A 27348-nucleotide genomic window follows, 5' to 3' on the forward strand; every position below is an offset into this window, starting at 1 on the left:
TACATACATTTTAATTCAATTCAATTGTATGCAAAACAAATTTTATAAAAATACTACAGCGAAATAGGTAGCGAATTATATAATTGTGCATTATACAATTGCAGTGAAATAGGATAGCGAATTATACAATTGCAGCGAAATAGGCCAGCAAATTATACAATTTAGGCCAGCAAATTATACAATTGTATATGTATAGCGAATTATACAGTTTTATATTTGCTATGAAGCGCAATTATGCAAACTTTGTTATAGCATACAAATATGAATTTTTTATTTGTTATACGTGAAAGTTACCCTATATTTATATCTTTTGCCACATTAAAGTAGGGCACGTCGGCCCATGGCCTTTAACGGGCCAGAACAATGGAGTCCATTAAAACATATTTGGGTTTTTGTTGCTTACTATAAATACACCTAAAAATTCTCTCTTTAAACATAACTCTACTTTCTCCTCTCTGCAGCAGCAAGGGCTAAACATGAAAGCCTTGTTTTTTTTTATTTTTTCTTGACAAATTTTGCTTATCTTTGATTGTAAGTTATTGAAAACTGGATTATGGGATCTATGATTAGACATTTTGCAAACAATGCATATATATGTCTACTAGATTCATCTTTCTTTTTCCTTCAAATAGTTTGTTTGTTTTTATTTCTTCATGGATGATGGTGTGCAAGAATGATGAAGAAATCATTCGGATTCCCACTGATATTTATTTGTGATTACCACAACCAGCTACTTCTGACTTCACATCCCTTTTTCAAATTTTAATTTTTATATGGATTTGGAATTTGATAATTTGAAACAAAAAGGGCCTGTGATGTAAGTAAATATTTGCTACTCTTGATGGAAATATAAATTTCCATCTGATGATTCTCTATCCACCAAGATCTCTGAGGCCTTGTTCTTAAATCATATATCTTTCTAAAATAATTTTGAAATTGTTTTGTTCTTTTATCCAGGTTGAGTCGTTAAAATGTACCAATATTATTATATTTTCCTTTTTTTTATCCTGTTTAAATTTGTCATATATCTTTCTTATTTTTCTTTTTCACTTAAATGGATCCAAAAATGGTGTAATGATTAGAATTTGCTTGTTTTGATGCTTTAAAATTACATTACGCATATACTGCACATAGATGTAACATTATTTCAACTTCGCAGGATTACAATACCAAGATTCATCTTACAGTACCATATATATTGAATTATTATATGGTATATATCAAATAATCAATGTTATTATTTTGGTATTATGATTATTTGATATATTATATTTTATTTTTTAAATACCTCGCATAATATCTCTACATGGATAATGCTTTAGTAATCTATGTTAATTTAGAGATTAGATATTCAAGTAATTGATCGACTAAAAATCAAGACTAAACCAATTAATTATAAAATAACTCATTCATTTTTAAACAATTTGCAATTATTATATTCCCCGTATATTTTAATTTCTTCTAAATTTTCTCTCCTAATTAGTCTGAATTTCAAATATTTCATTATTTTGCTCCCAATGTGGCTTTAAAAATTTTAGGTACCGCCAAATTAATTTTATATTAAAATTTTATTTATAAGTTTTTTCAATCTTACAAGTTATCTTTGAGTTAATTCATTATATACAGAGTTCTTAATTATGCAATTGAATAATCATTCTTTTCCTTGCGTTCTAACATAAGATTTTGGAGAGGTTGCAGGTTTATTGGTAAAATTCAATGCAGTAGAAGAAGTTTGGGTTCAAATTAAAAAAAATAATCTAATTGGATTTAGAAAATTAGTATAAAATCGAAGCAATCTGACATCAGAAATGTGGAGTACTAGTTTTCCCAAATCTGATTGGATCATTTTCAAATTTTTTTCAATTTGGATCTGACTTCTTTTATTGCTTTGGATTTTGGAACTGGACCTGCATTAGACCCAAGGAAAAGAATGATTTTGTTCAACAATATTTTAGCCATGCTAATGTATACCTCTTGTCAATCATTTAGTCAATCTTTTAGAACTCTTGATGGATGATAAATTGATATGAATAATAATTAAATTAATAGATTTAGACCAAGTTTTGGTGATTGAAAGTTATGGAAGATAGAAATGAAATAAAATGAATATCTTCAATTTTACTTGTACAATTTCGTAATGACCCATTAATATTAAATTATTCAAAATCATAGTTACTCAAAATATATAAATGAAGCACTAGATATATTATTTATTTTAAATTAATAAATTAAAATTAATTATTCGATGTCTCTTTTGTTCTTTCCTTTTCAATTCTCAACAAACAACATGATCTTTATCTATCATTTGCTAATTTTGGTGGAATGTAAATAACGGGCCGTTAAAAATAAGGACAGAGAACTTGTATAATTGGGCCTGTTGAAGCCCAATTTGCATAGGTCACTTGTGTGATCTGTGATGTGGCCTGCGGTATTTGTCCCGAAAGTTCTCGACATCACCTTACTGAAGTATCTACTTGGCTCTAGAAATGTCTCATTGATGGTAGAACGAACCTGCTAAACACTTCTATAGGAAGCTATAAATAACTATCCAATCCTTATCTATCAACCATCAAAACTGAAAGCAAGTAAACACAGAAAATTCTCAATAGCTCACTGAAAATGTCACTGATCCCAAGAATCTTCGGCGATCGACGAAGCAGTAGCATGTTCGATCCATTTTCAATTGACGTATTTGATCCATTCAAGGAATTAGGCTTTCCAGGTACCAATTCAGGGGAGACCTCTGCATTTGCTAACACTCGAATCGACTGGAAGGAAACTCCAGAAGCTCATGTGTTCAAGGCTGATCTTCCAGGGCTTAAGAAGGAGGAAGTGAAAGTGGAGATCGAAGAGGATCGTGTTCTTCAGATCAGCGGAGAGAGGAACGTGGAGAAAGAAGACAAGAACGATACTTGGCACCGTGTGGAACGCAGCAGCGGGAAATTCATGAGAAGATTTAGACTTCCGGAGAATGCAAAGATGGATCAAGTTAAGGCGTCTATGGAGAATGGAGTGCTTACTGTTACTGTTCCGAAGGAGGAGGTGAAGAAGCCTGATCTCAAGTCCATTGAGATCTCTGGTTAAAATATGTGAATTTATTGTAACCTATGTATGGGCAAATAAAAAAAAAATCGAATCTGTAGTGTTTGAAGTCGCTCTGTTTCTGTATCAAAGCCTTTGAGTCGGCTCTGTTCCTGTAAAATTTCATGTTGAAATATGTAATAGTAGTGTTGTAATATCTTTTTTTTTAGAACACTTGATAAATTGCCAGTTTGATTCATCATCTCTGTCACAGTAGAGCTCGACATATATGAATCCGCCTCTGCGGCAGCACGGGACTAGACAAGTCTGATCGATTATTGTGTGTACTATTTTGTTCATTCCACGAGATTTCTGTTTACCCAAAGAGGAATAAGCCAAAAACTTATTGCGTGGCTGATAACGCTTCAACACAAGCAGAAGCACGGACCAACTTTACTAGCAACAATTCTATATGCTCATCAAAGTTCACATGCTCACTTGGGGAAGCTAAAAGCTCCTAATTTTTCTTGTAATTAATAATTATTAATTATAGACACGAACTAATTTATCCGTCTAATTAATTATACAAACATATTATAGTCATTGCTATATTATAGCCTTTGTCATTACATTTTTTCAGGGATATAAAATTACTTTTATTAGTAACTAAACATATTATTATTATTATCAAAATGGCAGTCATTATGCATTCATCTCTCTATCTAACCATAATTTTTCATTTTAAAAAAATTCGTAGTAGACAAATATTGTTGAACGCAGTAATGAGTAATTTTTCATTTTTTAAAAAATTAATAGTGGACAAGTATTGTTGGACGCAGCAAAATCGTAGGTTGTGAAGTGTGAAAATTGAGTAGTAGTTTAACAAGCAGATCTTGTGAGATTCAGTGAAATAAGTCACGCAACAATTCATTGTGCAATGCCTTTTTACTCTTCTGCTTTTCAATAATAATATCATTATATTCTCAATCATATAGTCGTTGACCAGGTGCAAATATCTTCAATATTCTGAATGATGAGCCTTTTTAAAACTTTAGATTTATTATAATCATAAGATCAAAGATTGTAAGAAACAAGATAATTGCAGCATCAAGATTGAACTGTTCCATTTTGAAGGTCACGTGACATTATTGCAAGTTTGCTTTTAGCATAAAGTATATACTTTGCTATTTTTCTGATTTAATAGTGATTAGATAATTTACTACTACATATAATAAATGTTGAGTTCTGACATTGGTGGAGTTAGTGTCCTTGGTGATCATTATATCATATGCTTTTCCGGGGTAATTTTCTGCTTTTAACTAGTTTTTGAAGTTAAGTTAGTTTTAGATTTATTTCTTCATTATATAGTATTAATTGATCCAAAGTAAGAGGATTATCGCCGAGAAGAACCCCATGATTGACTCCTATTCAAGTATATTGAGGCAGAATCACACCAATTCATCATTTAGCTAATTACATAGATGAGCGTAATTTTTATCTTTTTTTTTTGAATTATTCTCTTTTATTAGAGCTCAATTATTTTAAAAAGTTCTTTCGTTATGGAGACATTCTTTGGATATCAAACTTATGCTTAAAGACCATAGCTTTAATTAGATAGTGTAGGACAATTCTGACAATAAAAGCAAAATGTTGTGTTACTTTTTAATTCACTCAAACAACTTAATCAGAACATCAACTTTTGCTTAAAGAGCAGTTTACCATTGTTTAATTCTCTATTAATTCCCACTTTTACGTCAAAACTCCTATTTTGCCTATTCATTTTCATAGCTAAGTAGAATTGGCATTTTGGCCTTTATGAAGAGGGGTGGGGTTACAGTTTCTGTTCCCAATATTCTGCGAGGACTAAGAAATAGATTTTAAAAGAATATTTTTATTTAGATTATTTCCAGTGCATATATAATCTAAACTGAAAACAATTAATTCCCTTGATTTCACTAACATATTTGCATCTGCCAACTAGCATCCAAATAAAAACACCACGAAAGAGCGTGGAGAAATAAATAGGATCGTTTTACTTTTAATTAGAAATTTTATATTTAATCTTGAAAATAGAGAAATTTTAATTGAAGAAATGCTTCTCCCTTATTTCAAAAATTGGTCTTCTAATGATATGAGGATTAAGCAAGATTATATCAGCTTCTAAGGATATGAAAACTTATTACTTTGAACAAAAAAATCTAAAATTGAATATCAAGAATCAATAATATAATATTGGAGCAAGACACATACCTAACATGAATAGTGAACTAGGATAAATTAGTTATAATATCATAATCAGAAAAAAGTATTAAATTCAACTCAATTTCAAAAAGTTAACTACTATAATATTCTCATTATTTTCTAAAATAAGTTATGCTTTAGCTTAAGCACACCTTACTCATTCTTAGATAGTTAAGTACTAATTTTATCCCGAATAACAAAAGTAATATTGAAGAAGATTTCAAAACTTGAATAACCCATTTAGAGAATCAACTCGATTACTAATGATTCTTGATTAAGTAAATAAAAGTAAAATCCAAAATAATAATATCAATTATTTTATTTTAAAATAAAATAAAAATATTAAAATACTCTCTTTTGTTTAAAAAAATATTACATAAAAACAATTCTTTTTCCTTTTTAGCAATAATTTAATTCCAACTTTTTATGTGAATATGTTAGTATGTATTTAAATAATTTTAATTTAATATTATAAAATCTTATTATTTTTTAATTAAGTTAAGCTAGATTATTTTTTCTTTTTAAAGGATGGAGTAAAACACAAGAATATTGCAAGATGTTAAATAAATAAGCAAAGAGATCAATTGAGTGAATGAATTGTGAAAGGTATCCCAATAAATGAGCAAGTCAGTCATTAACTATGTGTAGTCGTCGAAAGAGCGCCCCTACCCGCCCGTGACCCACCTATTCTTCTTCCTTCCTCACCAAAACAGAAAAAAAAAAAAAAAAGTGCAGCTCTGTTTTCACTTTATTTGCCTTTTATTTCTCTGTCCGCTTCATCAATTTACAGCCATCGATCCACAGAACGGATTTACTGGTGCTTCATTTTTTTTCTATGACTTGTCTGATTCTGCTCCGAATTTTCGAGCGGTTGTTGAGTTAGGTATGTACCTTGATCTCTTCTTTAATTGCTGTTCTCTGTTGGATATAACTGTTTGGTTTCCTGTCCTTTTCACTTTGTTAATTCTACGGTTCACTTTTAATAACATAATTTCTGTAAGCTCTCATAGATGCATCATGCATGATGAAATGTTGTACAATTTGTGATTTCATTAATTTTAAGAATTCGTAAGAAGAACCCCATTGAGTAACAGTAAAAATTTATTTCTGTGTGACTTGTGGGTTACGGGTTCGAGCTGTAGAGGGGTTAGTTGTCAACGTGATACTCCTTGGGTGGTGTGGCTCTTTCCTGGACCCTGCAGGATGTCGGTGGCTGCCATTTTTGCCCAACTGTTCCTTGTATGTTAATTTTTAATTTTGGCAAAGCAAACTCTACCGACAGTGTGTTCTATAATTTTCATAATTTTACTTTCTCAGAATCAACTTAAAAATTGATAAATTTTTATACTAGAAAAATGGAGTGTTGGACGATGTGGGGTTGGTTATGTTTATGTCCTTAACGATAATTCGAATTAAGTTTATTATGTGTGTGGATTGGGATCTTTTTTTAATAGGAAACTACAATTGTAATCTATAGATTAATTAAACTATCAATTAAAAAATATTTGTTGAAACACATTCATCAAGGAAAAAGTAAGGAATAGGATTAATGAAGCACATTCATTATTGAATCAAGCCGATTTGATAGCACTAAAATAAAGAATTTCACTTTTCAAAAGTGTGACATAACTTTTTAAGGGAAATAGGTGGAGTAGAAGTTAAAGGTATAAAGTAAATCAAGTCCTGTTTTTAAGGAATAGTGTGTTGAGCTTTCTGATTATGCTTGGTTGTCAGGGTAATGTATTCATAATTAGCCAAGTGAGAATAAGGGAGCTGAAGGCACCAAGGGGTGTGGCCGAGTGATTATGTAGCTGCCTAATTCTTGTCTCCTGGGTGGTCAGAGTTATCTGGTAGTTGTGTTGGTGGTAGGTAAAAGGTACCTCTCGAAATAGTTGAGGTGTGTACAAACTGATGCGGCTACCACCGTTACTTAGAAAATGAATATGGCACAAAAATGATGCAAGCAAGGAATCTAATATTTCCTTGTCTGCAGATATAAGAGACAACCCATGTTGAGAGATACAAACAACAAACTTTTTGAGTTGTTGTAGTTCATAAAATAACTTTTATGCTTATCTCTTTCAGCTTTTTTATCTTTGTAATGAGACTATGAGAGCAACCATGAGTCCTATGTTCATTGTATAACACCTAATTCATAGCTACTGAAATCTAATTATGTAATTCTTATTACTGAAACGATTCCGTGAAGGGGAACTCTGCATCTTTAAAACTCATCATGTGTAATTATTTCTGCCTTTTTTTACTTTATGTTTATGATTACACTATAATCTATTGCAACTGGCATCAAAAGTGGCGAAACATGTGAACAATCTCGTGTTTGCTTTTTTACCTCTGCCAGGGATTCGAAAACTCATGCACGGTGTGGCAAATGGAAAGACAGCCTAAGCAGAATGGTGAAAGAAAGAGAATCGAGAATGAAGAGCTTGTTAAATACATGTCAAGGTTGCCTAGTTATCTGGAAAAGGGGGAAAATCTACAGGACAAAGCTTTCAGTGTCGGCGTCCTAGATTGGCGTTTTCTTGAAAAATGGAGACATGATCATGTAAATTTACCTTGTAGAAGTAGTGTGTGTTCACCATCAAGCAGCAATACTTTCTCAATTTCCTCAATGGAGGGATCTTCATCCAATTCTAGTAGAGCCCGAAGCTGCTCCCCTGCCCATCGAAAGATTCATCGCCCTACATCACAATCATATTATGCATCACCGCCTAAAGGCACTCATCCTGAAGTCAAATCAGGAAGTTGTGGACACTTGAAGAACGTAAAACCTGGAGCAGCTAAATTTCTTCACGAGAATCAACAAATAAATCTTCAAGAACTCAGCAAAGATCAACACCCACGGAGGGCTTCACGTGCTAGGAGATCACTTGATGTAGAGACACACAAGAGAACATCTGGTTCCGAGGGGAATATGAAGATCCAAGATAGAGAATGTTCTCCAAAAGGAGAGAATGAGTTAGTAGAATCATGTCATAGGGTTGATGATTTTGATTTCATAGAGAAACATAAATCAGATGAACTTCAAGTACCAGAACCTGACCAAGAAACTAACAGTTGCTCTACTTACTTCCCACCTGATTCAGTAGCGAGAAACCAGGAAGCGGTGAAACCGAGTAGACAGAGCTTTTCTTGTGGATTCATTTCTGCATTCTACCATGGGCAGCTCTCTCCTGATATCCCTAGTTCATGCCCCCTCCCTCATGTAGCTGGTGAGTCGAGAATGGGACAAGCGAGTTCAATAGATACAAATGATACTAGCTCTTCATCTCAGACAATTCAGCGTTCAGCATATTCTGGAAAAAAGGCTCCAAGCCCACCCAGAGTCAATTACAAACAAGAGAAGAGGTCAACTGCTATGCTAAAGAATTCAATTACCGCTAATTCTTCAGTAACTACAAAAGTCAGAAATCCCTCTCCAACTCGTCGTCTTAGCATGGCAATAGGAAGGATTGGCCAGATTTCTGGTATAAAAGATATGATGACTGTATCACAAGGGGTCAAACATCCTGCAGGACAATCTGGTTCAGATAAAGCTCAAGATTCGTCCTCGCTTGAAACAGGCTGCAATAAATCAGACACCACTAGCCGAGCCAGGACGAGTCCCTTGAGGAGGTTGCTAGACCCACTGCTGAAGCCAAAGACAGGCAACTGCGATAATGTGACCGGATCATCCACGAAACGCGCTGAATCTCCTACAAAACGCTCATTAAAAGTTAAACTGGATTTGAAGGGTTGTAGATCTATTGATATCGATGATCCACATTCTAAAGGTACACATGCACCATCAACATTGCAAGCTCTCCTCCAAGTAGCTGTGAAGAATGGTCTTCCTCTGTTCACATTTGCAGTTGACAACGAAGTAAACATTTTAGCAGCCACAGTGAAGAAATTTAGTTCGACATTGAAGGAAAATAGTTGCTGGATTTACACTTTCTTCACTATTCATGAGACAAAGAAAAAGAGTGGAAGTTGGTTAAATCAAGCCGGCAAAAACACTGCTGGTGGAATAATGCCTAACGTCGTTGGCAAGATGAAGGTTTTTGATGTTCCATTCTCCGAATCAAACGGACAGAGACTTGACACACAGTTTAAGACTAGGGAGTTTGTTTTGTTTGCCACAGATGCAAGACATCAGCCAAATGACGAGCTCGCAGCTATTGTCGTCAAATCACCCAATAGAAGCACTACTTGTCCTAATGGAAGTATCCATCAGGATCGTGGCTGCAATAATATTTCAGCCTCAGGCGTAACAAATCCTTTTGAAGATCTTAGCATGACAGCTATACTTCCTGGTGGTGCACATAGCCTACCTAGTAAAGGGGAGCCTTCTTCACTGATTGAGAGATGGAAATCAGGTGGATCATGTGATTGTGGTGGATGGGATTTGGGTTGCCAAATAAGATTACTTGTCAATCATAGAACGATATCCAGTTGTCTCAAACCCGAACTTAATGCTGAAAGATTTGAACTTTTATCTCAGGTATGATCTACATAACTACAAAATATATAACACCATTCTTACAAATTATATCCGAAGTCTAATACACCATAATGATCTTTTTGTTCTTGTTTTTAGCAGGGGGGAGAGCAGGACAACACGCCAGTCTTCAGCTTGTCCCGGTTCAAGGATGGGATCTTTTCAGTTGAATTCAGTTCGTCGCTAAAGCTTCTGCAGGCATTCTCCATTTGTATAGCAGTTCTAAATGGTAGAAATCTTTTGAAGTGAATCAATATATTGCCAGAAGATCCAGAGGGAGCCCAGGTGGAGTTTTCTGCTAAATTTGTATCAACTCTTCACTTTCCCCAATTGGAAAGGTCTGAAATTTATAACAAACATCAAACTGAGGCTCTATAGTTCTTTTTATTAAAACTATAGCTAAGCTTGTAGAATATCAGTCCATGATTTTGATAAATTCACATGTCATGGGTATAAATATGTATGTAAATTTAATAAAAGGCTAAAGTCATAAGCTGTCTCCTTTTAATTTATCCTCATCTTTCACTCTGACACCTTATTTAAATCATGTTTCTATTGAACACGTACATTATTCAAATAATGTACCTGTTAGATAGTTTGTTTTTTTTAAAAAAAAAAAATTACAATCAGTTAAAATATGAAGTGTGTATTACACTTGTCAAATGACGAGGCATGAGAAATGTGTGTGAACATAACTTACAGGTCCAAATTGAACTATAAGTTACAAGTCACGTGTTAAAAATAATTTTTATTTCTTTATATTTCTTTTTTCTTTTTCTCTTTCTTTTTCACCTCAACTTTGTTCTTTCTTTCTCTTTCTTCTTCATCTCAACTCTGTTCTTTCCCATTCTCTTCGTGCTGCAACAATCACCAAATTCATTGCAGAGCAAATTTCGCTGCAGCACTATCAATTATTTGTTAAATTACTATTAATTAATTTAGTTATGAAAATAAATATCGTCAAATAATTAAAATCTAAATACTCAAATATTATCAAGTTAAAATTTGACATTTAAATCACTACCTTCTCCAACTCTTACTCCCAAATCTAGTTTTCCATAGTTTAACTACTCAATCTTGATTTGTACGAAAGAAAAAAAATCACTAAACTAATTTGCTTTTTTTAAAAAAAAGAAACTCAATAGCATTAGTTTTTTTTTTAAAAAAAAGATACCAGAAAGAAAAAAAGAGAGAGAAGAAAAAATGAAGGGATAAAGGTCCGTTCAAGTATAATTAGGTCAAGTAATGTTCAATGACCTTATAGATTTATGTCATGTTCAATGACCTTATAGATTTATGTCATGTTCAATGACCTTATAGAGTTATGTCATGTTCAATGACCTTATAGAGTTATGCCATGTATACTATATAATAATTTTTTATGATTGAGATTTATTTAAACTATGTACTTTTAATTAATACTAATAAAAAGAAAATAGTATATCTGTTGAGAGAAAAATTTTCTCATAAACAAAACTCTTTAAACGGCTAACTTGTAAATTCTACTGTGTTATTCTATAAAAATAGAAATCTTCAAATTATAGATCTCCAAACTTTTTCCTCTAAGAAAAAAGAATAAACCAAATATAAAACAAAATTATATTGCTCTTTCAGAAAAAGTTCAAGCATTTATGATTATATTTTAACTTTTATTTAAGGAAAAAACTTAAACTTCAAAAAAGAAAAAAAAACAGGATAAAATCCTAACAATATACCGGTCAAGTTAATAATTAATAATTGCATCCTTTTTTTTCCTTCTTGTTTATATTTATTTGGCAAGTAAATATATTAGTCGAAAATAATAATTACTTCTCTTGTATAAAAAGACAGAGAGACATCACTATTTCATAATTCACTAAATAAATTCTTCATTCAATGGAACACTTTGGTGCATTTTTTCGCTATTCCATTTTTTTCATTGCTTGTATTTGCGGTATGTATATTCACTATTGTTATTTGTTTTTTTCAAATTCATGTACAATATATATATTTTTCTCTATATATATTAAAATGTTTTTTTTTTCTTGTTTTAGGAATGTTGATAATTACTCAAGTTATCTCAACAAATGCAGAGTATACGGTGTGTGAGGTAGCTGTAGAGATTCCTAGTTGTAATAAACTAAAACCATTTTGTATGGATGATTGCCAGAATAAACATGGACCTTATTTCATTGATGCAGTCTGTGTTGGAGGATATAAATGTTTATGTTTTTTCTCTAGTGAATCAACATGTCCCAAAAATGGTACCCTCCATATGTATTAATTAATTTATGCAACAAAAGAACTCATTTCTAAGATGTACCGTGAAAAGACGGTGTAACAGTTAATTTGGTGTGATTAGGTAATGATGAAAAGACTCGTATAACGTTGAATTGGTGTGATATTTTCTTTTTATTTATTATATAATTTCATCTTTTATCATACTTTTTCATATTAACTCCACCATGTATCTTACTCTTCTGGTAGATTTATCATTTCAATTATTTTATAACGACGAAAAATAATACAATCTATCCAAACAAAGGCAAGATGAGATATCTTTAATTAGTTTTATAAATCAATAACTAATTTGAGACTATTTTTAACTGAAAAGGATTATATCTCCTCTTGTATTTGTAAAAGAAAAATTATATTTACTTACTTTTCTTCATATTTTTTTTTTGATATATTTAGAAGGTGTTTCGATTGATTTAAAAGTTGATCAAACTTCAATTTTTTACTTTTGAAAAATAAGTTTGACAAATAAAAAGATAAATTTAAAATAGTCAAAAACCAAAGTTAGAGTCAAATTGTTTAGTCAATGCAAATATGATTACTATACATTGGGATACGATCGACAACGTTAATTCTTCCGAAAGAATAGAGGATATAGCTAGGGTCAAAAATGGTCTTTTTCTTCTGTGTTCCTCCTCTGTTCCAAACGAAAGAAACAGAGACTCCATTTTTTTTGTTCCCTTTTTCTTTATCATTCACAGCAGCAACGCAGAAATAAACCCCATTATTAACATTTTCATTTTTGGTCATTTTGACAACAAATTTGAATATTGAAATTTGAAACTCACCATTAAAATTTTGACATTTTCCCCATTGTTGTTAACTTTAAAGGGGAGAAAAGTAGTCACCATATTTGTGACCCCTTCCTCTCTCCTTAAAGTTTGTATCTTTTTTTTGGGTGAATTTGTATGATGGGTGGTCGTTGTTCCAATTTATGTTTCTGTTTATGGCCTTCAAATATCAAGTCTCATGCTTTATATTCCTCAGATATAGGTAAGATTTTTCGTTTTCTCGATTAATTGGGAGTTTGAAGAATCAATTTTGATGTATGTAAATGACTAATCTTGTTCAGAAAAATGGGCGGAGAATGAACAGTTGAATTTGCCAGCTTTTAAAGAATATGGTTTGGAGGAGTTGAAAGCTGCTACCTCAAATTTCTCTGCTAATAATATTGTCTCTGAACACGGAGAGAAAGCCCCTAATGTTGTGTTTAAAGGTCGGCTTAATGGCAATGGCCGTTGGATAGCTATTAAGCGCTTCCAGTCGTCAGCATGGCCTGATTCTCGTCAATTTCTTGTTAGTACTCATTTCTCATGTCTTGTTTTATTGAGGTTCAATTAGCATTCGTCGCAGTATTATGATTATTTCTTCAACACTTCCTCGGAGGGAGCAACAGCATTAGCTCTCGACTAGCTTTTGTTTGTTTAGACCTAGTATTTGTATTAGAAAATCCATTAAATATGCACAAAAACTTGATTGTGAACCTTGTAACTAAGACAAGCTATAAGTTCGATGGCAACTTATGAGTCTTCATGAAAATGCTAAGAGATATGAACTCAAAACCTCTTGCCTACTCTGATAGCATGTTGAGCTGCGTGACAAATGAAAGAGGAGATGTGACTTAGCTGATTAATGTTAGCTTAGTAGGAGTTAGTTGTTATTACAAACTTGTAACAATTTTGATAGTTAGTTAGATAGAAGTAGTGGATTGCAGCCATCAATAAGTTATAGGTAAGCTCATCTATATAGGGGTGAACAGATGTAGATTCTCCATTTAATATTTTGTTCTAGATTCCTTTTGTCTAATGGAAATGCGGATGATTTTCTTTTCCCAGTAATTTGTCTTTCTTGTTTCAGTCGATGTGATTCATCTCATCTAAAAAGTTTGAAGTGTTAGAGGAACGTACGTTTAATTATATTATATTTTTTTGACAAACAACAACATTTTGTGTATTTATTTGGAAACTGTGTTCATTGTTAAGGATGAAGCGAAAACAGTGGGGCAGCTAAGGAGTAAGCGGCTGGCTAATTTGCTAGGGTGTTGCTGTGAAGGGGATCACAGGCTTCTAGTGGCTGAATTTATGCATCATGAAACATTATCCAAGCATTTATTCCATTGTAAGTTTATATCATTTTCTTCTCTTTTTTTTTCCGGATTTTGAGACCGATAAGATAGAGAGAAAGCAATCGAGTATCCTTCGTGTTCATGTGTTTGAATTGCCAACTTAAGCAATCTCTATGTAAACTGGTCTTTATCTAACCCAACCCTTTTACTGTCTTGTGTGATGGGGTTATCATGATGTAACAAGATTTTCTTTCAGTAAATTTGTCTAACCGTAGTTTATGTTGGTTCAATTGATTTAGGGGATAAACGACCATTGGAATGGTCGATGAGGTTGAGAGTTGCTTTGTATCTAACACAAGCATTAGACTATTGCAGTAGTAAAGGGCGAGAACTATATCATGACTTAAATTCTTACAGAGTTTTGTTCGATCAAGTAAGTTCTCTTTTAAACTTTACCCTGCATGTATTTGTGCTCCGATAAATGTTCGAGCTATCTGTACATCTTTGTTCTTACTATGAGTTAACACATGATAGGATTGTGAACCAAGGCTATCGTGTTTTGGTTTAATGAAGAACAGTAGGGACGGGAAGAGTTATAGTACAAACTTGGCATTCACCCCACCAGAATATTTGAAGACAGGTACATCAGCTGCTATCAAGTTTTTAGCTGTCACCTGCTAAATTCTAGGTTCGTTCGAATTCAAAGGCAATATACCAAAATGTTTGACAGTCATCACTAGAATTGCGGAACAACTTAAATGCTGATCATTGACAAACAGCTATCAGAATGAGGTGTTAGTAAAGAAGATTAAAATCTAATTGGTTCACCTAATATGATAGAAATCTTTCTTCTCTTGTTTCTGTTTATACATATTGGTTCTTATATAAACATTGTTTTGAGAATGATTGTCCGTCTCTGACTCAAAGAGTTCTAGCATTTTCTTGATTTAACATCATCATTCATCGTTGTCTAATACTATAACATGAAGAAGTTTAATAGTGGACAAGTCTGATTCTTCTAAGACTATTAAGTGACTAAACTCAACATGTGTTTATCAAAGCAATTGAAGATAATCCACTTTTTCCAATCAGTTATTTGATTGAATGTTTTATCGTGTTGTAATGGCAGGTAAGGTGACCCCTGAGAGTGTGGTTTACAGTTTTGGTGCCCTGTTGCTTGATCTTCTTAGCGGAAAGCATATTCCTCCTAGCCATGTAAGTGATTTAGGGGGTTCATATAAGATCTCTATATAACAACTACGCCTCAATCCCAATAAGATGGGATGGACTATATCAACTTTCACTATTCATTTCCATTTAAACTCGATAAAAATGAAAATGAAGTGCAAAAAGTACTAAAATCTGTATATTTTCTATTGGTATATGCGTAGTAAGACTTCTAAAGCAAGGTGTGGTCTTAGTTACTAAAGAATCTTTGAACTTCAACATGTTTATGAATAGCCCTATTTATTTACTCATTTCTCCATCTTAAATAGTTCCCACTGAACCATTTCTGGTTCATATTCATTTGTATTCTTATGCAGGCACTTGACCTTATACGTGGAAATAATTATCTGATACTTATTGACTCATGCTTGGAAGGACACTTTTCAAATGACGATGGGACTGAGTTAGTTCAACTTGCTTCACATTGTTTGCAGTATGAACCTCATGACAGGCCAAATGTGAAATCTCTTCTGACCTCCATAACACCTCTTCAGAAAGAAAAAGATGTATTATTCCTTCTGTTTTAAAATTGATGCATGTTACTTCTTTCTTTGCGTTTTTGAATGAAGATACAAGTTATTTTAGTAAATTCGACATGTTATTTGACTCGATATACCTTGCAGGTTCCATCAAACGTTCTGATGAATATTGCTCATGAAACCACCTCACCTGCCCAAGCATCTTTATCACCTCTTGGTGAGGCTTGTTCGACATGCGATTTAACTGCCATACATGAGATATTAGAAAAGGCTGGATACAAGGAGGACGAGGGGATCGCTAATGAGGTTAGTATGCTCAGAATCCCTTAACTAGAACAGCTATGACGGGATGTTCCCTGGTTAAACTTTTGTTCATGTTAAATTGCTGTAATGAAACTAAAAAGTGCAGACCTTAGTTCTTCTTCCTGTGTAATTGCTTATTGAAAGTTCCTGTTCAGATATAAATATTCTTAACTTCAGCATTCCATTTTCATCTGCTTCTGGCTGATCTTTGCACTGGCAATTTCACATATTACTTTAGATAGCTAATATACGTGTTTTCAACATTTTATTCTAATTTCATAATTTAGGATATTTGCCTGGACACATCTAGAAAACTTACTGCACTTCATGGCCCAAATAATAAAGAATCTACTCACTTTATAATTGATGCAACACCAATTTCACTTAGTTATTGAAGAGGTTTATCTTATGCAATGAATGGCTTCAGAATTGCACATACAGATTCAGTCTTCACTGGTTGTCAAAAGCAACATGGATGTCAATTATAGAAAAAATGCAGATATCAATTAGAATGCAATAGCAGAATTAGCAGTAAACCAGTCATGACTATTTTTGTAACAACAGCTTCCATTGGGTTTTGAGGGACAAAACTTATGAGAAACTCTTTTGCTTTTACAGCTTTCGTTTCAGATGTGGGCTAATCAATTACAAGAGACCCTGAATACTAGGAAATCTGGCGATTCTGCATTTCGAGATAAAGATTTTACAACTGCAATCAAATGTTACACACAGGTAAGCAATCAATTTGGGAACTGCACATTATTTTGCACCTGGTACAATTAGTTAGTACTGTTGCTTTATTAAAATGACTGCACTAGTTCTAAGTGAAAAAGAATATGGTTTTTCCATAATTGGAAGTGAAACAAGATTTAGTATACCAAAAGAAATTGTATCAGACATGCTATAATGTCCTATCTCAATCCATAAAACGCGCCATTTTTTTAGTCGTGTAATCTACTAGCCAATAAAAATTGAGTACCACTCAAACAGCTTGTTTGTTTGCACTGCAGTTTCTTGAGGGTGGAAATGTTAAGTCCCCAACGGTGCTTGCAAGGCGCTCCTTATGTTACCTAATGAGTGAAAAGCCACAAGAAGCTCTTGCAGACGCAATGCAAGCACAAGTACAATTTTCCAATTGGCCCACTGCTTTCTATCTTCAGGCAGCTGCACTATTCACTCTGGGGATGGACTCAGATGCTCGGGAAACTCTCAGAGATGGTTCGTCCTTGGACTTCAGAAGAATGAGGCAATAAATGTATATAGGCTATTGAGTGTAGTTCTACGTATAAAGACATTGTATGTACCACCTCCCATACATGATTCACCAATATCAACTAATTGTGGCATAGAAGGTTTCTTCCTAACATCCGTTAGAGGGCAGGTGAATAATTTTTATCCTCCTCCTGCCTTCTGGGAGAACTGGTGTATCTCCCACTTTTGTAAGTTATTGTGCAAGTTCAATTGGCATTTCTGGAGATGTAGATGGAGAACTGGGACCAAATTGTTAGACAAAGTCACAAATACAAGTTCATAGTATTCATTTTCGAAACCTTTGCATGAGGTGGAATTCGAAAATCAAGTATTTTTTCTTGGTTTATAATAACTTCAGTTGCAGGGGAAAGAAGTGATGTATCAAAGATTCTTGCCATGTTCTAATGCTTTTTTTCCAGCATGTTAGAAGCACAGTTCATCAGGCTGTTGGAAAGTTCATATATGAAAAAAGTTCTGAAAACAACAGATTTGAGAAATGATTCAATGAAACTATATAAGCTGATCAAACTAGTTTATAAGCCTGTATTAGCTATTGTCAATTTAGTTTCAGCACTTGATACTTATGAAACAATTTAGACATCCATTGCACTCAAAAGCTAAGTTTGCAAACTCAGATTTTCAACACTTCTAACAAATGTCACTTGGTTTAGTTGCTACAGATTTCTTTCTCTGAATCGCGTTGTAGTCAAGTTTCTATCTCTTTCTATTTCCTTTTTTGTTTTTTCATGATCTTGCAATGGATGTTATAGCTACTGTGACTCTCAACACGAGAGAATTCAATAAAAAGAACGTCAAACTCAGTCTATCTAGTAAGAACATACTCTTACACTCGACATGCTTATCAACAAGAAGTATGGTTGGATTTTCATCTTCAATCTCTCAGAGAGAACAATATTCATCGAAAATAATCCACCTCAAATGAAGACAGTATGCTAGGGTTCAATTAAAACTAACAATTACCGGATTGTTAAGAGTCAAAAAGAAACAACCTCATCCAATTCAGATCTTCTTCGATGGATCTCTAAAGGATCCTTAAGCTCTTGATGGTGTTCAAAGGTTTCCAAATCCATGATAGCATACAAAGGATTAGAAGTTCAGATATTACAAACTTGTCTAAAATACAGAGTCATTTTACAGTCTGATCAAATATAAAACAACCATCCTCAAAATGGTTGGCAGTTTTCTGAGATGCAGAGAACTTACAAGGAGACACAGGCTAAATATATCAGGAGCAAGGGTTTTGTTGACTGGAACAAACTCAAGTAACTAAGCAACATGAAAATATTTGTACAAAAAGTGAAATAATGAAATACAACAGAATACACTGCACCATCGCCACTGCTTGATATGGATATTTTGGAGATATTAACATGGATATATGTAGGATATTCGCTACTGGTGGGGTAGACTTATTTCCACATGATGTTTGATGAACAAATAAGACATTGATCGTCTTCGTCTCTTGCATTCCCAGTTACAAGTCATTTTCTCAAATAAGCATCCCAGAGGAACACTCTTGAGAAGTACATGACCTGAATCAACATGCTATCTTGCCTTAAAATTCCTCAGCCCAAATATACCTCTACATCATATTTCGCCCATGGTTGAGTCGTTAATGATATCACTTAAAACAAGTCCAGCCAGGATGATCTTAAACGAAATTCAGGGGAATATTTTGAAGTGAAAAAGCCATGAAATGACAAAGGCAAAAATCATGCATGCTAACAGGAAATTCATGATGCGGCGTCCATGCCAGAATCTTCGGGTTTCAGAAAGGACTACAGGTGCACTTGATACTCCCACAGTGGCTATTGTAGCATTGCTGGGTTCACTTGCCTGTCCTCCAATAATGTTCACCGCTACTGCACCACAGATTTCACAAATCCTGGATCATAGACATGCAAGCAAGGATAAGTGGAGTCACATAGGGAGGACTGCATACAGTTTGGTCTGGAATTGCAGACGGTTCCATATTGTCATGTTGGCTTATAGATGATTAAGACACTGAAAATTAAGCTAAAATCTCCGAAAAGAAATGACATAACAGAAAAGGTACTTAATGTGCCTTCCCTTCCTGACCAGCATGCCACTGCATAACAATCAACAATAGATTTTTCTTCCTCTAATCTATATAGACGTATACCTTAGCTACACAAGACAATATCATGCTTGTTCATTAATAAACCAGGGGAAAATGTACACCATTCTAACCCCCTAATTCTTGGAAAGTTTTATGTTGTCCCGCCCAAGAAAACAAAATACTAACAACCTTGGCTTTAACAAAGTCTTGTTGAACAATAAGCAACACATCACAGAAAAGTCATAGAAGTAATTTTCTGTTGCCATAGCAAAAGTTTAGAGTGCAATGCGGAAGGCGATGAAATATGTTGATAAACAGAAGTTTCAGGTCCCATCACAGGTGAAACATTTTATGTGAAAGGAACATGCAGATGGCCTCAATGCCTCTTAAAAGATATTCTGTATCTTTGAAGGAAATGTATGACGATTTCTTCCATGCTTCCTTACATAATTCAATAATTGCTCCTAGTAGAAACTTCTTTTCTAGTGAATATAACTTTACAATAAAAAGCACAAGAATAAGGACAGCAAAATATATTAACAAAAGGAAAAAGAGTAGTGTGCGAACAATGTGGCTACTGATTCAAACATGATAAAAATGCATCACATCCCTTTGATGTGGAGAGGGAAGTAATATGCATGTCCCAATATTTGTGCATGATGCATCAGAGGAAATGACAAAACTAATAGTTCAATTCAACTTTTCTTTTAAAAACATGCTTTTTCAGGGGGATTTGACCATGAAATTGTGAGTATTTGAAAAATGTAGTTTTTGCATCCAAAGTGAAAAATGATATTTGGAAATTGGTAATCTAAACCAGGCCATTTAGTGAAGGACAACACTTTTCAAGGTCACATATACCTTATATCCAGTTTTTCATGTCATTTATCAACCACGGCAAAAAGAACAGGATCTAGATTTCGATGTACTGGTAGTGCAAAGATACTAAATTAGGATCAGTGACGTAGTAGATAATACCAATACCAATGAATATTTAGTTTTCTGAAGAACCAAAACGTTTAGTACACCGTATCCAAAGGAGAAGAAAAATTTTAGCCTGCTAGAAAACCATAAATAATGTTCTTGGAGGCAAAATTAATAAAGTTGGAAACTTTGAGTACATCTATCAGCTAGAGGTACCTCAAAAAACTAAAACAAGATGGAATCTTGTTTGTACCATTGAAATGATAGGAGTTAAACCACATAACAACCAAACCACTATACCACTGTACTTCTAAACTTGATACATTTGGAAACTTGAGACCATCTATCACTTATACCTCAAAAACTCAAACAAAGATGGAATCTTGGTTGTAACGATGAAATGATAGGAGTTAACCACATAACAACCAAATCATTATACCACTTCACTTCTTAACTAACCTTAAACAAACCTCAGATGATACTAAAAATTCATGTTCATGTACAGTGGACCCATAGATAATTCTGTTTAAACACCCTGAACGAAAGAACAAACTGGGGAAAGAGCTCTAAAGTGGAAGAGAGGTTTATCAGCAACACAAAAGTAACCACAAATTTCTCATCTTCATAAACACATAATAATGAGAAACAAATAAAGAATTGCACTTCATACCATCAACTTCTATTTGACAAACAGATTTAAATAATCATGAAAATAGGAGCTAGAACAAGGGGTAGAGAGTCATAGTCTTACGTGTTTCCCTTGATTTTGAACCAAGTTTCAGCACAATGTTTATGAGCAGCTGCCAAATCACCTTTGCAAGAACAGCCCAATTCAATGGCCATTCCACCAGAGGCCTCTAGGAGTTGGTCATCATCACCAATGCCACCACATTTCAACAAACTCAAATGACAAATCCTACAAGTTTTCTCATCTTTATGCACTTTCAACTCCAATTCACCACTCTCCAAATCAATCTCTTCATCCGGCAAGGGACAAGACCCTCTTTTGTTGTGCTCAGAATGGACCATATTGCCCTCAGACCTCATAGAAAACCCACATTCTTCGTAACGGTAAGACCCACCTGCCACAGAGCCTAAAGGAGAGTGCCAAGACTGGTCTGAGTCAGAATCAGAGAAGCGAAAGCTCCCATCAGTAGTTGTCTCGCTGCTCCCTGCCATGGATGGCATCCGTCGCCGTCGCCTCCGGCGTCGTTGACGGCGGCGCTGACGGGCAAGATTAGCATTACTGTTGCTACTGCCATTTGCCTCTATGTCAGTGTTAACAGTGTCAAAAGTTGACATTTTAGCAGAAACCCAGTAGGCAAAAAACAGTATTTGAGCTCACAGATTGAAGAAAAGAGGAAAATACTTAAAGGGGTTCATGAAAATTTCATGATTTGAAGCGTGAGAGAAATGGGGTCACAAAGAAAACGACTTTTTTTGACTAATGTTGGGGAGTTGGTGCTCTTTCATTTCTCTCTTTTTATCTTCTTCTTTCTCGAATTCAATTGTTACTTATTTATTTTTATTAATTATTTGTAAAACTGTCAGTGAGAAATAGAAAGAAATCGCTGAGACGTGGTAGAATAGTAAATATTTCTTTATTTTTTTTTAATTAGAGGTGTCGAATATAGCCAGATTTTGAATTGAAATTTAATGGGGCTTCAATATAAGATAAGAAATATCGGATGGAAAAAGATTTGGAGGGCGACAAAAACACGGAAGACCCACCAACAACACGTATCAACAGGGGCGGACCCACGTTGAGTCCAGGGATGAACCCTCGACAAAAAAATATACGATACATATAAGGTAAATTTTCTGTATTTTTGTAGATGCATATATTTTGAACTCCCTCAATAACAAATAAAAATAGATTGTTCAACGGTAAGACCCTGAATATTAAGTTGCATGACCTATGTCTGTTTCAAGCATTTTTTATTTTAAAAACGTGTCAAAAGTGTGGTTTTAAATCCAAAAAAATTCAAACGGCTCATTTCGAAAGACTTATTTTACACGCTTATATTTTTATTTTTCGAACCTCCTGAACGAAAATTCTGAATCCGCCATTGCGTATCAAGTAGTTGTCCACCAAAGTTAGGACAAATTGACACCTAGTATTTTTTTGTCCTAACAGGACATTAAACCTGAGACCTTATGATTTTTTGAACTAAACCATCTTCCCTTCTATATAATAAAAAAAGGACAAATATATCCTCAAAATATTGTAAACGTATGCAGATACAGTCCGTCATATTTTTGGGACATTGTGTCCCTACCGTTCAAAAACTAGAGCACATATGCCCTTCACTCTGAAGGAAGACTAAATAGGCAACGTGGCGCAATCTTATCCATCGATCTGATATTTAATAAATATCGGATCTATGGATAAGATTATGACACGGGTATGTCCGTCAATACAAAGGGTATATATATTCTAGTTTTAGACGAAAGGTGCATCAATGTCCCAAAGGCCAAAAGTATGACCGAGAATATATACATAACATTTATGCAATAATTCGAAAATATATTTATTCTTTTATTAAAAAAAAAAAAAACTAAACTTTTATGGGATAAACGCTCTTGTTGCGTTTGGAGTTGTGGATGATTGCGAAAGTGAGAAGACTTGTCATGATATATTATGCATAGTACAAAAATAGAGTTAGACATTAAAATTTAAAAGGAATTATCAAAATGACTTGGTGACCTAGAGCAAATCTCTTATAATTAAAAAAAAATTGTCTATCATTAAAAACTTTAAAAGATCTGAAAATGTGTCCACAGATTTCCATCAGTTCTTTCTTAAGGCACCAGTTGCTATAACTTCATGGTAAAAGACAACAGCCTGAAGCTTTCATTGAATGCTACTTCATTGGCATTATGGCACCACAAACAAAACAAAACAAATTTGTAATGATATTGAAGTTTCCATTGCTAAAACAGTTAAGAAAAAACAGCTTCAAGCAGCTTGAACATCTGGATTAGGGGTACTTTCTTCGGCTTTCTTTATTTGATCAAGACTTCCCTCTGGTTTCTTCAAATTTGCAATGTATTTCCAGCACCTCTTATGTACACCACTTATTTTCTTGGGAGCGTCAGCAATTGGTAAACCTGAACACGGAGAGCGGTTTAGTAACTTGCAGGAGACAAACATTGAAAATGGTAAGTTAAAGAGGAATGGTTTTTTAAGTTCATACAAAGATCTGAAAACACTTGATGAGAGCTAAAGGAAAATGGTCACTACGAAGTGTCGTTGTTAGATAAAATACTCATCGGTCACAGGGTGGAATTTAAATAACCTCCCTAAGGACTAGTACCCTCTTAATTCTTTGTTCCATTTTTTACTGCTACAGATGGATGCAAATGCATCATTGTGAAGGAAATCCTGCAGATGTCAATACATGTAAAATGATTCCTGTACTACTTTTACTAGACAACCTAAAACTGAAACTTAAAATCGAGTAGATTATTTGTTAAATATAGGTAAAGCATCATCATATCAAGACAAAAGGCTAATACAAGAACTGTTTTGCGCCATATAAGCTGAATGTCCACTCACTCTTTAAAATCACTAGTTAGTAATCCAATAGAACACCACTAACTACTAGATTCGAAGATAAAGGAAAAAGAATAAACAAATCCAGTTCTGGGATATAAAAAGGCTTAAAAATGATGACTACTATGATGCTACAACTTATCCATGCATAACAAGAAAGAATTCCAAGTGTGCTGGTAAATAGCAGTAGCCATTTCCAATCACATAGCAAAAATATAACGAGCCAAGATGATCCTCTTTGTGAGAGACAATTATTGGCAGAAGCATTTTCAAACAGAAACATACTAACATCTAGAGTAAACTTATCTAACTTATGTATGCTTATTACCAGCTTACACAAACAGAGAGAAATGTGGTAACTAAACCCACAGAAAAAATATGGATGTTTGTGTTGAAGTTTGCAGATCCTCATAAAAAAATACACCTCAAATCCCAAATCTGTTGGGGTCGGCTATATTAGTCATCTATATCCATTCTACTCAACTTCACTCAATTTCATTTAAATACAAAATAATTTGTCTTTCTTAAAGCAAATAAAAATCTAACTTACCCCTACATTTGAAAGTTGTAATCCCAATTGGTTGGTGTATATGTAGTTTGCAAAGCTTTATATTGGTTTACAAAGTGGTGTTCAGACAAGCTTGAGCGCCTCAACTATTCCACTAGGTAACTGTTACTTCTCCCAGCATGGGCACCAGAAAGTTTGCCTAGTATATTTTGTCTCTGCTAGGATTTGACCCTGGTCTCCCATGTTTTTCATTCACTTCATTGACCTCTGGGAAACACCCAAGAGTACAGTCTAAAAGACATAATTTTTTAGATAAACTTGATCCAAGGTATTAAAATTTGGCCAGAAACTTGAACGAAAGCCCAATTGTCACGAGTATGAGCTACAAACTTTGTTAATTGCACCACATAGCATTATGACCAATCAGGAGCAAAGTTCAGAGCGCAAAAATCTAACCTATAATGCACAGTAAGTTAAGAACAAGTTTCAGTTTCGGTAACATCACATCCAATTGAGGTAAAGCACCTTTTTCTATTTGGCTGGTTAAGGCACAGCTACACATGTTGATAATTATACCATTATCACAAAAAGAAATTCTTGACAATTATACATGTTTGGCAAATTCATCAGTTTTAATCATCATAGAACAATAAATCAAAAAATCACCAGTTTATGAAGAGAGATGGAAACTCATGGAATATTCTTCTATGAGGTATTGCCGTGATTGGAACCTGCTGGAGTTATTGATCAAACTACAGAAAGCAACAATTCATATGCAAGAGAAATAAATTGTGCTGGGGAGAAAAGGAAAAGGGAAAGTTCACAATGAAAGAATGATATGAAAGACAAATCAAGAGCAACAGAATAATTATGACAGGCCGCGGCGATTCATATGGGAAGACTAAGATCCCTGTAAAGCTTGCTTAGTTTAGCTGGTTAGAACACCAGTGAGCAGGTCCAGCATAAGATAATCTCAGAACAAGAGGAGATTGTTTTGGCATACTAGGAATCAGGCCAAAGTTGAAATCGCCTTCTCATGTTTGTCACAAAAACTGTATTGAAAAAGTTCCGGTCTCTTTTTGGAGTGTACTAGGTGATGCCTAATCCCTGTAGTCCTGAATATGCTTATGCTAATTTGGAACACCAGAGAGTTGAGAAATCGATCAGACAGATGTCTCACATGGTTTCTTGATGCATTATTTGGATCATTTAAAGAGAGTGGAACCAAATATTTTGATGGGATTTCCACACCCCTTCACAAAGTTTGGAATCTACGAGTTTGATGAACCTTACTTATCCGACATAAGCTGTCTAATGTAAATAATCTAAGCCAATTTAGGATTCTCTCAGCTCCTGGAATTTTATTTAGAAATCAAGTCAATGTACAGGAGCTAACTCCTATTTTCTAACCTTTACTGCATCCACCAAATGCTCAAAGAATAGAATCATTTACACTAGAAAAGGAAAAAGAAAGAAACCCTCACCATCTCTATAAGCGAGTCCCCAAGCCTTACCATGTCTACCATCCTGCAAAGAAAAAAAAAACGATCCACAAAATGAAAAGAAATGTACATAAACCCTTAAACCCTAGAAAATAAACCCCAAATGAATGCCAATCCATACTGTACCTATTACATCCCTAGAAAAGGGGAAATACCTTATAAAGATTGATTTTTGTGATTTCATAGGAGACATTGGCCCAATGAGTCTTGGCCATGTGATAACCGAGACCCCAATTGGGTAGAAACTGAGCCACCTCAAATAAATTCTTCTTCTTCTTCCGTTTGGGCTTCTTAGGTCCATCAGCAGACGATTCGATTGAAGGATCCTTAGTTGGTGTTGCAGTGCTCAGATTCCTGAGGAAACTGAAAGATGCCCTGAAGAAATTCGTGGCCTGATTCAATGTAGCTGCTCTGTTTACGAGAGCATTAGCCATTTTTTCAGCTAAATTTTTCCAAAACTATATTACTATCTCACTTGTTCAAATGGGTTTTGATGCTCAGCCGGAGGAGGAAGATGAAAGTGCAAATTGTTTGTTCACCCTTGACGGCGGAGCTCTTCGAAGCCTCACTTTTAATTTTTGTTTTTCCTTTTCTTTATTTCTATTCTTTAGGTGGTAAAAAATGACAGGGGAAATGAGAAAAAAAAAATTATTAGGTCCACTTCGAGTTAATTTTTCAAACAATCTCTGAAATAAAAAATTAGAGGGAAAAAAGATAAATAAATTCTGAATTATTGTACGTAGATATTTTTGGTCATACTTTTAAAATATTAATGCTAATGAATATTATATGTGTTATAATTTTATTTATTGATTAGACATTCGTTAAATATCGAATTAATATCTTAATTTTTATATTATCTTTTGATTTTATTAAATTTAATATTTTAAATTGTGTTAGATAATAAATAGTGTTTAATACTAAAAATAAAATAAACACAAAAAGTAAATTATTTTTAAATTTTTAAATTTATAAATATTTATAGATAACTATTTTTTATATAATAGATAACTATTATTGAATCGAGAAAATATTAAATTTGTCACAAAGTCACTCAACCTCGACTAGATGAAAATCCAACCCAAGTTATGCTCCTCCCAAGTCATATTCTACAGAACCATAGTTGAACAAAAAAGAAATCAAAAAAAATTATTCGTTTTCAATTTTTAATTTTTAGCTATCCAAATATATATATTTGATGAGAAGAGAAATTCACCGTTGCTATCTTTTGAATGCATATAAAGTTGAATTTTTGCTTTTATACAATTAGCTTGTAAATCACATAATAGAAGTAATTCGTACTGAACAAAATTAGTGTAACGAACTCGATCCAAAAAATAAATTTTTATTTTCACTGGTAAAAAATTTTAAGCTTGAAAACCTTCACATGAAAACCTC

General features: G+C 33.8%; 5 protein-coding genes and 2 non-coding genes across 9 annotated transcripts; 5 read left to right on the forward strand and 2 right to left on the reverse strand.

The window, feature by feature from the left end:
* The first annotated feature begins 666 nt into the window (after positions 1-666).
* On the forward strand, positions 667-745 carry LOC114077681. Its single transcript, XR_003579054.1, has one exon. It is a non-coding gene; the product is annotated as a small nucleolar RNA R12 (small nucleolar RNA).
* A 62-nt stretch (positions 746-807) lies between these two features.
* LOC114077739 lies at positions 808-896 on the forward strand. Its single transcript, XR_003579107.1, has one exon. It is a non-coding gene; the product is annotated as a small nucleolar RNA SNORD24 (small nucleolar RNA).
* A 1566-nt stretch (positions 897-2462) lies between these two features.
* On the forward strand, positions 2463-3280 carry LOC107023609 (17.7 kDa class I heat shock protein-like). The gene has a single exon (XM_015224355.2). It carries the CDS (start codon positions 2620-2622, stop codon positions 3082-3084), a length of 465 nt encoding a protein of 154 aa, XP_015079841.1. The 5' UTR covers positions 2463-2619; the 3' UTR covers positions 3085-3280.
* Positions 3281-5868: 2588 nt separating this feature from the next.
* LOC107023608 lies at positions 5869-11984 on the forward strand. 3 transcript variants are annotated; one of them, XM_015224352.2, is made up of 4 exons: positions 5869-6145; positions 7622-9763; positions 9860-10045; positions 11794-11984. In XM_015224352.2, the coding sequence occupies exons 2-3, from the start codon at positions 7652-7654 to the stop codon at positions 10007-10009; spliced, it is 2262 nt and encodes a 753-aa protein (XP_015079838.1). In that variant the 5' UTR covers positions 5869-6145; positions 7622-7651; the 3' UTR covers positions 10010-10045; positions 11794-11984. The 3 variants fall into 3 exon arrangements, with proteins under 3 accessions (XP_015079838.1, XP_015079837.1, XP_015079840.1); XM_015224351.2 differs by lacking the exon at positions 11794-11984 and having other exon boundaries at positions 9860-10278; XM_015224354.2 differs by lacking the exon at positions 11794-11984 and having other exon boundaries at positions 5870-6145; positions 9863-10278.
* Positions 11985-12619: 635 nt separating this feature from the next.
* Positions 12620-17890, forward strand: LOC107021781 (serine/threonine-protein kinase BSK5-like). The gene is made up of 10 exons (XM_015222487.2): positions 12620-13027; positions 13107-13330; positions 14017-14152; positions 14399-14532; positions 14634-14739; positions 15229-15314; positions 15644-15832; positions 15950-16111; positions 16727-16840; positions 17119-17890. The coding sequence occupies exons 1-10, from the start codon at positions 12943-12945 to the stop codon at positions 17359-17361; spliced, it is 1479 nt and encodes a 492-aa protein (XP_015077973.1). The 5' UTR covers positions 12620-12942; the 3' UTR covers positions 17362-17890.
* A 499-nt stretch (positions 17891-18389) lies between these two features.
* LOC107021240 lies at positions 18390-21721 on the reverse strand. Its single transcript, XM_015221856.2, has 2 exons — positions 21136-21721; positions 18390-19265 (listed from the first exon to the last, which is right to left on the reverse strand). The coding sequence occupies exons 1-2, from the start codon at positions 21684-21686 to the stop codon at positions 19043-19045; spliced, it is 774 nt and encodes a 257-aa protein (XP_015077342.1). The 5' UTR covers positions 21687-21721; the 3' UTR covers positions 18390-19042.
* A 1387-nt stretch (positions 21722-23108) lies between these two features.
* On the reverse strand, positions 23109-26546 carry LOC107021401. The gene is made up of 3 exons (XM_015222059.2): positions 26106-26546; positions 25933-25975; positions 23109-23495 (listed from the first exon to the last, which is right to left on the reverse strand). The coding sequence occupies exons 1-3, from the start codon at positions 26382-26384 to the stop codon at positions 23344-23346; spliced, it is 474 nt and encodes a 157-aa protein (XP_015077545.1). The 5' UTR covers positions 26385-26546; the 3' UTR covers positions 23109-23343.
* Between the last annotated feature and the right edge of the window lie 802 nt (positions 26547-27348).

Source organism: Solanum pennellii, chromosome 6 (assembly GCF_001406875.1).
Source record: "Solanum pennellii chromosome 6, SPENNV200".
Lineage (NCBI taxonomy): Eukaryota > Viridiplantae > Streptophyta > Magnoliopsida > Solanales > Solanaceae > Solanum > Solanum pennellii.

Coding starts and splice junctions, on each gene's coding strand:
- LOC107023609 (XM_015224355.2), top strand. CDS start 2,620: ATGTCACTGATCCCAAGAATCTTCGGCGATCGACGAAGCAGTAGCATG.
- LOC107023608 (XM_015224352.2), top strand. CDS start 7,652: ATGGAAAGACAGCCTAAGCAGAATGGTGAAAGAAAGAGAATCGAGAAT. Junction 9,764..9,859: donor GATTTGAACTTTTATCTCAG/GTATGATCTACA, acceptor TCTTGTTTTTAG/CAGGGGGGAGAGCAGGACAA.
- LOC107021781 (XM_015222487.2), top strand. CDS start 12,943: ATGATGGGTGGTCGTTGTTCCAATTTATGTTTCTGTTTATGGCCTTCA. Junction 14,533..14,633: donor ACAGAGTTTTGTTCGATCAA/GTAAGTTCTCTT, acceptor AACACATGATAG/GATTGTGAACCAAGGCTATC. Junction 14,740..15,228: donor ACCAGAATATTTGAAGACAG/GTACATCAGCTG, acceptor TTGTAATGGCAG/GTAAGGTGACCCCTGAGAGT.
- LOC107021240 (XM_015221856.2), bottom strand. CDS start 21,686: ATGTCAACTTTTGACACTGTTAACACTGACATAGAGGCAAATGGCAGT. Junction 19,266..21,135: donor TTCAAAATCAAGGGAAACAC/GTAAGACTATGA, acceptor TCTATGATCCAG/GATTTGTGAAATCTGTGGTG.
- LOC107021401 (XM_015222059.2), bottom strand. CDS start 26,384: ATGGCTAATGCTCTCGTAAACAGAGCAGCTACATTGAATCAGGCCACG. Junction 25,976..26,105: donor CAAAAATCAATCTTTATAAG/GTATTTCCCCTT, acceptor TTTTCTTTGCAG/GATGGTAGACATGGTAAGGC. Junction 23,496..25,932: donor GGGACTCGCTTATAGAGATG/GTGAGGGTTTCT, acceptor CTCCGTGTTCAG/GTTTACCAATTGCTGACGCT.